Raw genomic sequence first — 16424 nt, forward strand, 5'->3', positions numbered from 1 at the left:
AATTTATCGAACATGAATCGATTGGCTATTGGTTAGAGAATTTCTAGAATTTCAAAAATTTTCTGCAATAGCAGCCAATCAGACCTTCTATACAAAGCTTGTCATACCATAAATAGAATATTACCCTAAAGTGATATTGTTGGAAAATTTATTTTTTGACGTTGGCACCCCGGAATATTTCTCCTTTATCGCACTTCACTAAACTTAGGTTAGGTTAATCAAAATGGACGCACAGCGATGCCGTTTACAATAGTGTGCGATGATATATGTATATTCCTACAGATGATTTCCTTATGTGTAAATGCGCCAAATGTGGATAGACCCAAGCAAAAGTTTACTATTTCTCATGATAGAAATCTGCGAGCAAACCATTTAAATATTATTGAATACGTTTTAGATATTCTGTGAATTAATAGTATATATTGCAATTTTATATTGTATATCAAATTATTTTTGTAAAAAATTTAATTACTTCAGCTTTCTCTTATATGATACGATGTAACTTTTGAGTCGTATTGGACACCTACCTTATTAAGGATTAGCAATGTGTATTGACTCTATGTAAAAAGTTATCTAAAACGATCCGAATTTTGAAATATTGAGACTCGAAATTGTCGAACTGCCCTCGTATATAAGTGTGCATAAAGCTATATATTATTACAATTCATTCAGTTCGATCATTTGCGAATAGTTGACGCGAGTATAAGGATAACGATTTGATAAGCGGCATAAGAGCAACGATCGTGCTTTATACGAAATATTTCGATACGTAAGATACAAATGCTCGAGTTTTCGTAACCATGTAAACAGGTGAATAACATTGCTTAGCATTATTAATATTCGTATCATAAAATTTAATGCAGATAATTTTAATTATAATATAAGTGTGATATCATATGAAGTCCTTATATGTTCTGTACATTATATTTCAGGTAATTGGCAATTATTTATAAGTTGCTATTCTTGCTGTTTTTCTGTTAATTTGGAGCAACAAATTTAACATTTTGAAAGCAAATTCCAAAACAGTGCTTATAAATGCAAAAATATGACTCTCTCGCTGTGAATAGTGAACGTTGCAAGATCACAAACATGTGTATGTTATTTAACAATTGTATTTTGTTATTAAACAATTGTATAAAAGTATCAATGTACTCGGCACAATATATCACACACAAGAACTACATAAAATAATAAATTTGTAATGCAGAAGAAGAGAATCTATCATTGTGTCTTGGTAAGATTATTATAACGAATATCTGTATATAATAAGCATTTACACAATGTCGAATTATAAGAAAAGTTCTAAGAAAAGTCCAGATTGTAATCTAAAAGAAGCCACAGTACTCAAAGAAAAAATGCAAGAAACAGTGAAGAAAAAAGAAGACTCCTCTGCGCGACCAAAGTGTAAATTAGATTCGAACGGTTGTCTAAATCTTCAAGATATTCTGCTCATGTTTGATAGTCCAATAAGTCAAGAGCGAGCATGGGCATTGTGTTATCAAATAGTCAAAGGCCTATCGCGCTTAACAGAGAACAAGTTTTATGAGATATCAGAACTCTGGCAAATTGTACTTCATAAACATGGAGACATCTGTCTTGAAAGTTTGGCAGGTGATTTTTTTACTGTAAAATTTACGATTAATTCAGAAATTATATACTATTATTTCAAAGTTGAAAATAACTGGCAAAATAACTTATGTTACAGGATCCAAGCAATCTCTTGTTTCCGAAGAAAAGGTAAATAAGTAATAATAAGTATTTATTACACTTTACAATATAAATGGGGTAATTATTTCATAACTTTATTTAAATTGTATTTTTTGTCATATAGGCCATATTCTCTTTAGGCATGGCAATTTTTAAAGCCTTGGACTTTGGGTCTAATGCAGGAGAGGAAATAGCTTTATCGCCAGACCTAGAAACCCTCATTACATTGATGACAAGTTGTAATCGAGGCAAATAAACTAAATCATTTTCTTTACTGATATTTAATTATATATTTAAACAGAATTTTACATAGTCGAAATAATTTTTTGTTTTAAATAAGACTAAAATGTTATTTTATTACATTATTAGCATCTGAAGGTGATGTAGAAGAACGGTTACAAGAGACCGATGATGAAGGCATCGAACGGGACTCGGGTGACACTGATGCAGAAGATTATATGATGCCGAAAACTACTGAATCATGTACAAATAGTTCCGTTTGTACCTTGAAGACCATTCTCCAAGTGAGTGTTTATATTCTTTCTCTAATTTTTACAACTAATAATTAAAAAAAGCCAAATAAATATGAGAATCACATCATAAAAATCCTTTTGAATGTTTAAATCAATTTCGAGAAAACGCGATGGACAAACAGTTTTATCTTTTAATGTCTTAATTGCATATAAATCAAGTATAGAATGACATTTGTTGAGCCACAGAACAGAAGGTTATATTTTATTTTAGATATGTGAACGGCATGTGCAAAGTTTACATGAAGATGCTGATAATTATTACCGAAATGTAATACAAATGTTTGTGGAGGAGGCTCTTAATCTCTCTCAATTTCTGGAAAAAGTGGTTGTCGATAAGCAATCACAAGATTTATACAGTCCGAGCATCAATGACGCTGATCGTAATTCTATCTCACTGCAGAACATTGATACATTGGATTTCAATGATTGGGTAAGTTTTCTCAATAAATACAAGAATATACATGGTGCAAGATATCTCTCATTAACAATTTTTGTGAAGAGAAAATAACCGACTTATAAGAATCTATTTAAGTAATCTATAACAGGACTAAAATTTCTTTGTTGTACTTAAATAGCACTTTCTTGTTTCACATTTCTACTTTAAAAGAAAGATATATAAAAAATATACAAGGAATAAAATAATAAATATATAATGATAATTATACATATATAATTTATTGATACAAACATTTATTGATTAACTGCATTTGCTCTTATAGACAGACGTTAGAATTTGGAGGGCTATACAAGTACGTTTATACAAATGTTCAATGTGTTTAGCAAAATTTATGACGATTATTTATTTTATTGTGATCACATTATTATCTATTTTAATTAGTGTTTCTAACTATTTTCTAACATTCATAAAATCAATATAGCATGCTTCAAACTTAAACACATGCTGCATGATAACTGAGTTTACTCACATTTATGTAGAACAAATCGGATTTTATATTAATGAAGTTAATATTTTATTTATATTAGAGAGAATTTGTTTATTATTATAAAAAATGATTTATTATTAATATTAATACTTTTATTATTAATATCGATTATTTTAAGAATGAATTGTATAAAGGCCTAATTTGTAGATTGTTATTTTATTTACTTTAGGTGATTTTTTACTGTCATTTTATGTTAACAAGAATATTCTGCTACATTGCTAGTTCCTATTTACTGCAATAATTTATAAATAATAATTTTTTAAAGTATTATATTACAAAGAAATTAGTATAGTACCTAGTGTAGTGTTAATGAATAATATTCGCAAAAATTTTAAAGCAACTCTTATAATCTACTAAAATCAAATAATTTGAGATAATGTATATGTAACCACAAATATCTCCTTTTTTTATGAAACTTTTTTAGCTCAGTTTATCGGATAATAATATTCATTAACACGCTCTAGATTTTATTACATATACTTGTGGATGATAATATTGAAACTTTATTAAATGTATTGTTAGGCTAGATTTTGGGTTCAAGTAATCAGTGAGCTAAGGCGAGGGGTGAAATTGAAGAAAGTGGAAGCCAATTTGGGGTCCCGCGCGTCCTCGCGCGCACAAGGAAATCGTCCGGACTACAAATTGACTCCTTATGAGATTCTGATGGACGATATTAGGGAGAAACGGTATCACCTTAGAAAAACGCCACCCACACCCTCGAGAAAGGACGCGCACGCAATTATTCTCGAATTCATTCGAAGTCGACCACCTCTGAAAAAGGCAAGCGAATATCTAGGATACAAATAACTAAACGCTAAAGAGCTATATTTTACATTCAGCACTAATTGTGCTTGTTCAAACTCGAGATAACACGATATGCAATCTTCACGAGATGAAATATATCACAAGTTCAATATATATGTTGAATCTCAATTCAATACATATTAATAGGATTCATTGAAATCGAGATATACTTATAAAAATCATGGGAACGCATCCTATACAATTGTAAATTATTATTAAGATAAAGTATGAAACTGTATTTATATCAAATAATATCAATTTGTTTAGAGCATAGAGTTGGAACTTTTTGGGCATGGTTTGAAACATAAAAAAAAGTCAGAAATATATTGAAGCCTATTTTATTGGTATTTTAAAATACAACACTAATATAGTATAATAATAATAAATGACAAAGGCTTTAGGAAATATATGTGTTTAAGAATTTTGTAAAAAAAATTATTGTCTGTTATATCTTACTATACAGGCCTCGGAAAGACGATTACGACCGTTACAGAAAGAATGCACATTGAGAGAATTACTCATGGAGAGTATAAAGAAGCCTCCAAAGCCCTTAAGATCTTCAAGTTCGAGACAAAACGTTCCCAGGGTCGAAGAAACATCAGTTTGTAAGTCTATATATTTTATGTATTTGTAGACACTATATTTTAATGATGGACAATAACTCTATTTATTTAATCTTCTACATTGTATTAGAATTACTGTGTAACATACTACATGTATCTGAGTTGTACAAATTTATTTTTCTTTACTCTGGAATATGAAATTATAAAGTATAAGAAAATTGTGAGAACTTAATTTATAATAATTATTTCTATATATAAAATTAATGTAAAACTATTTAAATATTATTTTATAGCTTAGAAGTAGAAAGAAATAGAAGGTAAATTTTTCCAATATTTTTATTAAAATAACGCGTTTGCATTTAATTGTCAATGTGTTAGAACTATTGTCTCTCATTAATTTTACGCAATATAATAGAAATTGAAATTTTATGCGAATGAATTTATAATAAAGGTCGCGAATAAACCCTATCTGAGGAAATTTGATTAGAAATCATCAAGAATCATTAAAAATTATTTTATTAAAACACAAACTCTCTTAAAAGAATATAAATCAAAATTTAAAATTATTAATTATACAAAATATAAAATAGACTATATAAATATAAAAATATTGTTTTAACGCGCTTTATATCAGATCGCGAGAATTCGATATTGAATCGCACCCTATAGTAGATGAATCACGATTTGGGGCGCTACGGGCGCAGAACAGAGAGAGAAAGAGGGTGAGAATGGGTTGGAGGGAGAGGAAAAGGGTACCTGGACACGATGTAGACACGATCAATAACTGAAAGCGTGCAAAGGTGGACTGACGTTGCCCGAAACGTCATCGTAGCACGCCAGTCCAGTCGGATGTCAACCCTTCCTCGTGAATGTCCTGGACGGGTTTATTGTTCCATCGATGCGACTGAAGGATGCATTAATCTTTGCTTCGAGAATATTCAAAAATCCGTAGGATAATGAATCGATCGATATCTTCAACGTCTGCAAATCTCTCTTTGTGAATAATCTCGCGAAGGATTTACGAGTTCGGGATAATTTAAAAAGTGATTTAAAAAGTGTTGTAAAAAACGTGAACGTTTATTTGTTCTCCTCGTCGCTTATTTTATAAAATATATATGTAGTGATTATAAAGTTCAAAGGTAAAGATCCAAACATATATATATATATATAAAGAATTTATTAAATATACATATTGCAGACTTTTCGTAAAATTGATTTTTTCACAAAAAGACTAAGTTACAATTTTTATAAAAAAATCTATTGACAATGACTATATTAATAAAATATTTATGACAGACACATATATGATGTAAATGAAAATATGTGTCCTATATTAACATATTGCTTATAAGAATACAAGATTCAAGCTTCTTATAAAAACTTGAAATTTTATTAAAACATTTGTTTTTAATCCTTTAGTTTTTATTACTAGAACTTGTCTATTAAAAGCCATTAATTTTTTGTTTATTACTTTTTTTTTTGTCAGATTATTTGTAATAAGTGAAAAATCGCAACGATTGTCACGATTTGAGCACTCTATATAATTTATTTTAAAAAATTCAAAATTTTAGGAATGTATATATAATAATATAAAAATTGAAGATTTGATTTTTTGGTTTAGTTTTATAATTTTAAATATGCAATAATTTGAATTTATAGATCTATGAAGAAATAATAAGAATCTACAAAATAAAAAATTGGCCTGTTGAATAATATATGTAGAACCAAATATCTTTCCAAATACATCTGTAGAAACGAGGATATCTAAAATTTTGCACGAGTATTTCCGATTCTCTTTTCTGATCTCTCCTCATCTTCAAGAACTCGGATATATTCTTCGAGATGATGAAAATGATATATACACCCGAAGTCTCTTGTTTCGACACTTATTTAAAGATGTCACAAGCTGTTACGTGCTTCTTTTAAATTTATTGTAACATCGTCAAGTCAGGATCAAGAGCCGCTGCTGCCTCCGTTTTGTTACAAGTAATAATCCTCTTCAAAAGAAAGAGAAAAATAAATAAAAAGATAGTGCGAATATCAAGTAAAAGATGAAAGGAAACTAAATAAGATAATGGACGAGAAAACAAGGCAACGTGCGCACGCGCAAATAATTTTGAAGCCGTGAATAAATAAATAGCGCAAGTTGACCTTTTGATATTCAATAAATTAGCTTAGGGTAAGTGCTCGTCGCACTTAAAAATATATTGTAACAAAAATTAATTAAATATTTGTGTATGTTTATTATGTAGGATAACTTTTTTTCTCGCACATATTAAATAAAACTTTGTATAATAGACTTTTTTTTGGAAAAGAGAATGTAGATTTTCTTTAACAAAATCTTTTTCGACAATTAAATATAGAATCTTTCCACATAATTTTTGTCTGTGAATGAAGTCTTCAAAATAAATAAATAAAAAATGTAATCATATCTTGAAGTACAATAAACAATAAACTAATGCTGCCTTGCTGTCATGATTTCAATTTGTTTCAGGCGGCAAGTCTCGCATGATAGTCCTCGGAGAGGTGCCGCCGTCGCAACCAGAGCAGGAGCAGGAGTCTGCGCAAGATGTTGCGGCTCAGTGGTTGCAGTCGGAGGATCAGAGGACGGCGACGTCGACAGCCGGCGGCGTCCTGGCGGCAACGAGCCGCAGAAGACAGGATGTACCGCCGGTGCCGCAGCCGCGGCAAAGGATCGCCAAGGAAAGACCCGACGTTAGGGTCTTGCCTTCCAATAGGAATCGTAAGTCGCGTAGAAGGCGCATTACGGTCGCAGGTAATCATCTCATTCATCATCTTCATACATATGTGAGTGTGAAAAGTATTTTAAAAAATTACCATTTTAAAAAGAAGTAAAAGAAAGCGTAAAATCTCCAAATATCAAAACAAAGAAGTACAATATAATACGAAACAATAATTAGAATGAGATAATCGTCAAATTTTGTTATAAAACGATATTTGGTATTTTTAATAAAATAAATTTATATATTTTCACATATAATAAGCACTAAATTTTTTAAAAAGAATTTTAATAGATAGAATTTATTTTTATTATACACTTGCAAATAATTTAAAGTTAGAATATTAATATGTGCAGTATACATAATAATTAAGAATGATAATGTATATAAAGAAAGCTGTGTGTGTGTCTGTAAACATAGAAACTAAAAATTTTCATAGAATTGAGACATTGTCTTTGCTAAGAGTCTAAGAAAATTATTTATCTTTAAAAAGTTTCTAAAATTTAATTTATTATCTAATATAGTGAAGAGCATTCATGCATTCATCAAAAAATCTGTCTCTTCATTTCTAGGTCATCGCATAATAAATACATAAATCATAATATTGTTGCGATTTTAAAGTTTGCGCCATTAGTACCAATCTAGATTTGATTATTATGTTGCTAATGAATTAACTTTGATTTTTCAGATATAACACAAAATGGGGAGAATATTAAGGAATATGAATCATCTGCGGTACCAAAACCATCTGGAAGAAATCTGGATGCTATTAGACGGCCCAAGAAATTGATACCTGTCGACTTCGATTTAAAGGTTTATTTTCGTATTTTTTCGATTAGCAATATAGTAAACTCCAAATATAATAAACTCCCGTATAACATGATACTTCTATAATACGGTAAAAAATTGTGACACATATGTATAAATCACTCTTATATAAATTTTAAAAATCACCCTAAGCAAATTTCAAATTTTGTGTTTTTTGTAATAATATTATTTTTAAATTATGTACAACTCATGTGTATTGTACAACATATGTCTTATTATATTACAAACGGTCTTTACTGTACATATATAAATATTACTGCATAAAGTGGCGTTCTTTATTCTAATTTAAAACTCGAATAGTAATGGCAGGTTATTCATTAGATGCTGCGGTAACTATAGCAGTTAACTTATTTTCATATCACATCTTACAAGTTCGAAGAATACGAACATCACAACTAAATAATGCTATCTTTCACATAGTTGGATGCGGAGGATGACGATGACGACGATGATGATTACAACGAAGAGGAATTTGAAACGCGGTTCGAGGAAGAGGATGAAGCCTCTAATTATTGGCAATTAAAGGATTACAACTTTGGAGCTCGCGAAGGTATGCGAAACGGGCACAAAGATTATCACCAGCAGAGAGATGACGACGAAGTAGGATCCGCGAATCCTTGGCGGAAAACCGGCGGGCTTCGTCTAACCAGGAATGAGTATCATCGATTCTGCGATGCTCAACTAGAATGTAATTGTTATAAATAATATTTGAACCTTTCCTCCTATTATTTGTTTACTGTCTTATAATCTTTCTTCCTTTCCTTTTATGTTATTTCTTTTATAATCCTTCCTCTTAATATTTCTTTTGGTATAACACTTATAAAAACTGTGTTGTAATGTATGAAATCCACTTGAAGGATGACCTCTTCCATTAATCTTGGAATCAATTTTTTCTTAGTAGATATGGACACTACCTTTTTTAACAATTCTTTTTAGTCTTTAGTAAATAATCCATAAGCTTTCTATATTATTTTCTTTTCTTTGCTGTATTCTTTTCAACTACGAATATTCAGTGATTCATATCAGTGATTTAATTGTCAATATATTTTTAACGTTTTTAAGTAAATTATAATGATTAGATAAAATTTATCTAATTTTTTGCTAAGGAAAGATTTATTCATAAAGTTCATTAATAAAATGCTAGAGTTAAGAGATTATTTATATTTACAGGTTTTTAACTTTTTGAGAGAAATGAATCTCTGTGCTTTTGCATCAGATTAATAAGAAAATTTGTTTGTTCCTTCTCTCTTATTTATGATAAAATATTAAATGAACTTGTTAATTAATATAATAATATTTTTGAATAGACCAAATTTGAATTGCTCCGAGAATGATCAAAAGCAATAAAAACACGAAATATAAACCATATCTGTTTTAGAATTTCAGCTTGAAAGATATTGAAAAATAGTTATGTGTAAAATTTCATTCTTTCTGATAAGTTTATCAAAAAGTCGATATCTTAATTCATGTCAATTTTAAGGATGCGATAAAAATAAAATTTTCTCTTTATAGCTCGAATTCTAACACCGATTCAAATACATTTTCAGTCGAGCAAGAATTTATAAAAAGTGAATTTATAATGGTTCCCGGAATAATTCGAAAGTGAAATTGAATTGAAAATCCCTTACTGTTTTATTCTATACGTGAAATCTTTCTTGTTCGATTTTTAGCTTACGATTTAGCGACGCAGTGTCCTTCCCGGAGAGCATCTGCAAAAAAACATGCTGCAAAGTGTACTATACCATTAATGTCACTCACGGGGACGACATCCCTGCCACAATCAAGACCGCAAAGTCGACAACACACTGGTCTCACAGATTCGACACTGAGCCAAGGTCCGAGTCCTAACATCAGTTTGAATCCTAGTCCGAGTCACAGTCCGCAACCACGTGCGCCCAGGCAACCGCGACGGGCGTACACAATCGCACACGAGGGTAAGGATGACAAAGCTCATGGCGATGAGTGGGAGGATGATACCGATAAGGTAAGGAACGCGCACATATACATAATATATATGTATATTTGTTCTTATCTTTTTTGTAAGCAAATTTCGGATATAACCGCGATCAACACAGATATTTCGATTTGAATATACATAATACAGTACTTCTCAAACTTTCCTAGACGCGAAGCGAAAGATGTGAATATATTTTAATATAAAAGATGATGAATATTCTTATAATTAGTCAACTTAAAAAGCGAAGTATATAAAAAGATAATAGATCAAAACGTTACGAGTTAAATTCACGATTAAATTTTAAGAATTTAAATATTTATATTATATAACATAAAAAGCTTAATTGAAGAGTTAATCATATTTTACAGAAGACGATACTAGGGGATATGCTGCTGGATGAAAGACTGTCGTTAACATTGGACGAAATCGTGCACATACGTAGCGTGCTCACGAAGGCGGAATTAGAGTCCCTTCCCGTGGAAGGACGTGTTAAAGAGGACGTGGAGAAAAGACGCGTTTGTTTCCTCTGCCTGAAAACGCGCTTCGGGATCTTGGGTCCTTGGGGACAACGCTGTCGTTTGTGCAAGAGGACCGTTTGCGTGAAATGTTACTCGAAAGTCAGTCTTCAATTATTGCATACATTAATATATATTTTTGATTACTATAATACGAATATTATTTTATTTTATTCTATTTTGGCTGTGTCCAAAAATGTGTCCAAAAATTAATAGAAAGTAGACATATATTTTTGATAAAGCATGCATTATTTTCGATAAAATCTCTCTTTGAAGTCGATCATATATTGACAAATATACTGAAACATTTATAGTTTCCTGTGTGAATTAAATATTTCAAATTAATAATTAAAAATTAGATTTAATTGAATTTTAGTTGCTAAATGTAAAACGCCTAATAACTCTAGAGACACACATATATTTGACTGATTTGATTAAATTTTAGTTATTAAAACATGTTAAATACTTTTTGACATTTCAATGTTCTTTCAATCTAATGGCACCAACACCTATATTTTTAGATGCGGATTCCAACAGAGCAGTTTGCCCGAGTGCCGGTCGTGCTGCTCTCCCCCGGATTATTACTTTCACCCACGGAAACGGAGACCGGCAAAAACACTTGGTTAAGGAATGCGGGAGCGGTCGGCTCGGCACCGGCTTCTCCCGCATCCAGACGAAAGGATTCCACATTACGCAGTGGCACGCCCACTTCGACGCCGACGATGACACCCATCTCCGCATTAACACCAACGTCAACGCCACCCTCTCATGCGCGTCGAGAGATGGAAAATCAGGGATTGGAGAAGAGGTCAGTGCGTGATATATTTATATAATAACTTGAATAAAACGCTCAAGTGTTCCAAAATTAGTTATTTAACGGAACGTTCACAATATATTATATGAGATTTATTGTTACGACAATTGTTTTTATATTTTTTAGAATCCAATAATTCATAAAATCAAAAAAATTGAAAGATTTAAAAATTTATGTATTTGTGATCTTTTTAGAGAGAGAGAGAGAGAGATAATTAAGTAATAATTAGAAATATTTTCCAAGCGAAGTATATTATTTATTCTCTATTGAACAAGTGTTTTGGTACCAAATTTAATATTAACTTTTTAATTAAATTTACTGTATTTTACATGTTTATATTTTGATTGAATAATTTTTATGGTTTATACACAGATGCTATAAGGGCAGTGGCAGCCCCGCTGCTCTCTCAACCACGAAGACGTTCTCTGGCTCAAGCGGGCCGACCGCCGAGCAGCGTTTGGCAGCGGAACGGCTACGTGGTGTCGCTGTCGTCGTCTGCCACGATTGTCGCATCATGGTCATCCAGATAATCAAGAGCTCGAGAACAACACGTGCGACAATACGCAACAATGTCATTTCCCGTCTCACTCTGAACCTCTCCCCTGCCTACGTTTAATCCTTCTCACTTCTTGATACCATTTCCATCAGTGACTGCTGTTTCTACTATTGTTTTCTCCGTGTCTAGCGGAAATTCGTATTTCACTGTATACGTATCGGTAGCGAGTCGGCAACAATTGTTGTCGCGACTCGAAAGAAAGAAAATACGTGTCTGTATGTGTAGACGCAAAATAGGACAGTCATTCTCTTATAATGCGTGTTGCAGAACTACATTAATTTTCATATCGTAAAATAATGATAACATAAGAATTATCTGTATGAGAAGTGGGCATGTCGAAAATTTTTTTGTTGATTTAAATTATTTAAATTATGCTTTGTGCGTCGAGATATTTGTTTGTCCTGAATAAAAGTTTTCCTTTTTTTTATTGATTGTTACTTTAAGTCAGAAGAAGTCAATCAATGTTACGATAGTTTCTTTAAGATATCGATACTGTTATAAATAGAGGCGCGTTGATCATTTTTCATCAGCCTAACTAAATGCATCACTAGAGTCTAACTGATGTTTATATAGTTTGTCCTCGGAAAAATTTTATTTTTTCGACATAAAATGATTTATATAACAAGGAAAAAACCTATATATTTCATTATTTTGATTTTTTGAAACTTAAATTATTTATATTTTCTTATATCTTCTAAATTGTATGTAAAATTCTAAAATTTTAATGATTTTTCTAGCGATTAAATATTTCACTTTAAGATATCTTTGCGATTTTCACATATGAAAGTGCTTTTTTACCATATTTTCATAATATGCAGAATCTAAAAATATGCAAAATTAAAAGCTTTAACAGTTACAAATTCAAAGATTTAAGAATCTGTGAATCTGTAATACACTTATAAATAATTATCTTTTTGGTGCAACAGTAAAAAAAACATTTTGTAAATAGAATATTATATTGCTTATTCTCTGTTATAGATAAACATCTCAATGCACAAGGTAATATTAATTTCCTGATTATATTATATCTTACATGTCCATATTTTACTTGAATAACCGATTTATTGTCTGTTTATGTTATTTATTTGGTATTGAAATAATATATTGCATTTAAATTTATTTGCTACAAAAAAGATACTAGTTAAGAACGGTCGTATATATGTAGCAAATTTATATTATGTTATACTATATCATTGTTTAATTATTGTTATTTTTCTGTGTTATGTTATTTATATTAGGTATATTATAATTTATATATCAAAGTAAAACTTCCAACAAAATTAAAGCATTCAAACAGCTAAAAACCTAAGAATTAGATTTAAAAAGTTTCGGCAATGGAAAGATGAAAATAAAACAGCCAAAGATTCTAATGTCGAAAATTCTAAGGATATGCAAAAATTTAAAAGTATAAATGTTAAGAATATAAACTCGAAGTAAGAATCTCAAGATATACAGATTCAAGGATTTAATAATCAATGATCTATAAGGCTCAAGGAATGTAAAGAACTACAAATTTGAGATATTGATGAAAGTAAAAATTCAATGGTCAAAATATTTGAGCGACTGTAAATTTAAGGATCAAAATGACCTTCAAGAAATTTCTTTGTAAAAAATTAACTTTTTACAAAAACCCATCTTTTTTATTTTTCACGTATCTTTGATTTCAACAATTTCTTGACGACACGAATTTGAATCCTACGTATCATAAATGCTTATGATTATATATTGCTATATTTTATAGGATAAAGATAAATCCTTGGATCTCTTTCTCTCTCTAGCTCTTTGCTTTTACATATCCTTAGATTCTGAGATACGCACTTGATTTCATAATTTCTTTATATATATATAAATACTTTATATAATATAAATCAATCAAGAATCTATATAATATTATGCCTCAATATCATAGAGTCTTGAATACAAAAACATTTGGCTGCTTATTTATATAGATCTTTGCATTTTATCGATTATTGTTTTTGTGCATAATTTCTTAAAATAAAAGATCTCTCATTCTTAGAGGTAGATTCTCAACATACTCTATGTGCAATGTATTTAGATCTCTAGATTCACATTCACAAGAAATTCACGATTTGTTATTTCTAAAATCCTTGACTATCTTTTTCATTATTTATATCAAACATTGCAGATTTCTAAACAAAAATAATGTTAATTTAGCTTTTAATAAAATATGTAAAACTGAATGTAGAAAATTAAAATAGGCAATATCATCGTTGGTCGTTTTGAATGGGAGCAGAACCAAATAGAGGCGAAGCCTTAGAAGAATAAAAATAACCGATAAATCATATATAGAAAATGCATTCTTCTTGTAAGATATTACTGTTGATCTTCCATAACACGTTATGTAATAATAACATGTTCAAATATATTGAAAAATCAACTATATTCCTCACTAAGAAGTATACAAGATATTCCAAAAAGATATATTTCAGTAGCTTTATTTGTAATAAGAACATGCTTATTTCAAAGATATAAATGAATAATAAGCTTTAATTGAAATATTATAGGCTTAATTTGAAATTTGCATTTCTTATCATTTTTGGGGACTTTATTACATATCTATTTTTCTTAGTTTAAATAATGCTACAAATAACTATAGTTTTTCTATAGATAAAATTTCGCAATATTGCGATGCATTTAGCGCTATGCTCATGTGTTTTCATAAAAAAAAACTTACAGAGATGTTCTCACACAGACTTGGCTATATTTAACGCTAAATGAACACTACATAAATATGAATATGGACCAATGTTTTTCAATTAATATGGAAAGATAAAATCTTTGACTTACTCTATCTTTTTTTAGAATATCTTGTATAACGAATAATAATGTTCAGACAAAGAGGTAGAATAAGGACAAATATCGCAGAAGATGAAAAAAAAAGCAAAAAAGAATTATACAATTTATTATAAGTATCTTCGTATATCAAAGTGAATAAATAAATAAATTTAATAGAAAGTTTAAAATACAAGATGACGAAGATAAATATTTAAATAAAATAAATTCATAATGCATTTGAAAATGAGAGTCTAGGAATAATATTAATTGATCACACTTGATATGTCTGTGTTATTAATTAAATAAGATTGATATTTTGATGATCAAATATTATAATTAATTATTTTTTTGTACTTAATTGATTGAGTACGTAAAATAAATTGCGATTAGTTCTAGGATAGTTTATTATTAGTTTATTATATTTTGCATATTACTTGCGCAAATGAACGTGTAGAAATATGTATAGAAATGTTATACGAATTATGTTAATTGTATATATTGTAAATGACTTCTTTTACATTGTAAAATACGTCTCACAACGATATTATTTATTCCGAATAATTTCTGTAAGCGCAAACAAAAAGCTATGACACACAGTGAAGATCGTTATTGAAAGAATGTACATAAGTGAAAGAAAATTGATCGGATTGCGATGATTCTGACCGTGATCTTAATCATGATTCCTGTAATATGGTGCAGAGTACAAAGAAGTGAAGTAACGAATTATGAAGTTACGTTGCAAGTAACTCCGAAAAATGTTTCAATGTTGAAGCCGATAAATAATATATATACATATATAATTATATAATCGAATATTGTTGCAAAAGCTTGCGAGGATCTTATAAAATTTGTAGGACAATTATATGATACCACGAATGTAAAAATCCGACAATCGAAAGATTCAAAGAGTTTAGAAAAAAAAGAAAAGGAAAAGGAGAAGCAAAGTCTAATGACGCGAAAATGAAAATTCGCAAATCTAGAAATTTAAGGATCCAAAAAGTAAGAAGAGGATCCCTAGAAAGCACGCTGAAAGCATTTTCGCTGGACTTATGAAGATGAAATTCTTATTTACGCAGATCTTTTCTCTTTAAATCCTTCTTCTTCTTCAAATGAGCCTTGTATTAATATTTCTATTAAAATATAAAAATGTTAATACTTGTCTGAGCTTCAATATTAAAGGATTCGTATAGAATTACGGAAGCTATTATGCGAGATCTCTCTTGAGAGCTGGAATATTGATTTTGCGTATATCCTTTATTATTTGAAATCTCTCTCTCTTGCAGAAAATATTTTATTCAGATCTTTGGATTAAAAAAAAAGAATTTTTTTCCAAAAATCCTTAAATAATTATTTCTCAAAGAAAGATAAAAATCTTGAAGGATTCAAAGATTTCATGAACTTAGATTTATGGCATAAAATGTAACAGGACTTTTGTAACAACGTAATACGTTGCAAGCTGCAGTATTTTCATTTAGCATTTAGAAAATATCTAATTAGGCAAATTAGGATCTATCTCCTTAGACAAAATGTATCTTGCTTCGTTTTGTCGTTATATGCAGAAACTTGATGTAAATTTGCGATTTTAGTCGGCTATAATGTAAGTAATAAAACGATGATGTATAAAAATGAAGAAAACGAAAAACAAAAAAAAATATCTTCGAAAAAT

At 29.8% G+C, this 16424-nt stretch overlaps 1 protein-coding gene across 3 annotated transcripts; it reads left to right on the top strand.

The window, feature by feature from the left end:
- The first annotated feature begins 227 nt into the window (after positions 1-227).
- On the top strand, positions 228-15671 carry LOC115244888 (protein spire). 3 transcript variants are annotated; one of them, XM_029822895.1, is made up of 16 exons: positions 228-810; positions 933-1611; positions 1706-1737; positions 1832-1955; positions 2077-2231; positions 2452-2670; positions 2960-2989; positions 3707-3964; positions 4452-4593; positions 7046-7327; positions 7981-8105; positions 8541-8808; positions 9791-10104; positions 10446-10694; positions 11114-11400; positions 11779-15671. In XM_029822895.1, exons 2-16 carry the CDS (start codon positions 1281-1283, stop codon positions 12020-12022), a joined length of 3060 nt encoding a protein of 1019 aa, XP_029678755.1. In that variant the 5' UTR covers positions 228-810; positions 933-1280; the 3' UTR covers positions 12023-15671. The 3 variants fall into 3 exon arrangements, with proteins under 3 accessions (XP_029678755.1, XP_029678757.1, XP_029678756.1); XM_029822897.1 differs by having other exon boundaries at positions 229-810; positions 7046-7294; XM_029822896.1 differs by lacking the exon at positions 2960-2989 and having other exon boundaries at positions 229-810.
- The last annotated feature ends 753 nt before the right edge of the window (positions 15672-16424 follow it).

This window comes from Formica exsecta, unplaced genomic scaffold (assembly GCF_003651465.1).
Source record: "Formica exsecta isolate Colony F162 unplaced genomic scaffold, ASM365146v1 scaffold878, whole genome shotgun sequence".
Lineage (NCBI taxonomy): Eukaryota > Metazoa > Arthropoda > Insecta > Hymenoptera > Formicidae > Formica > Formica exsecta.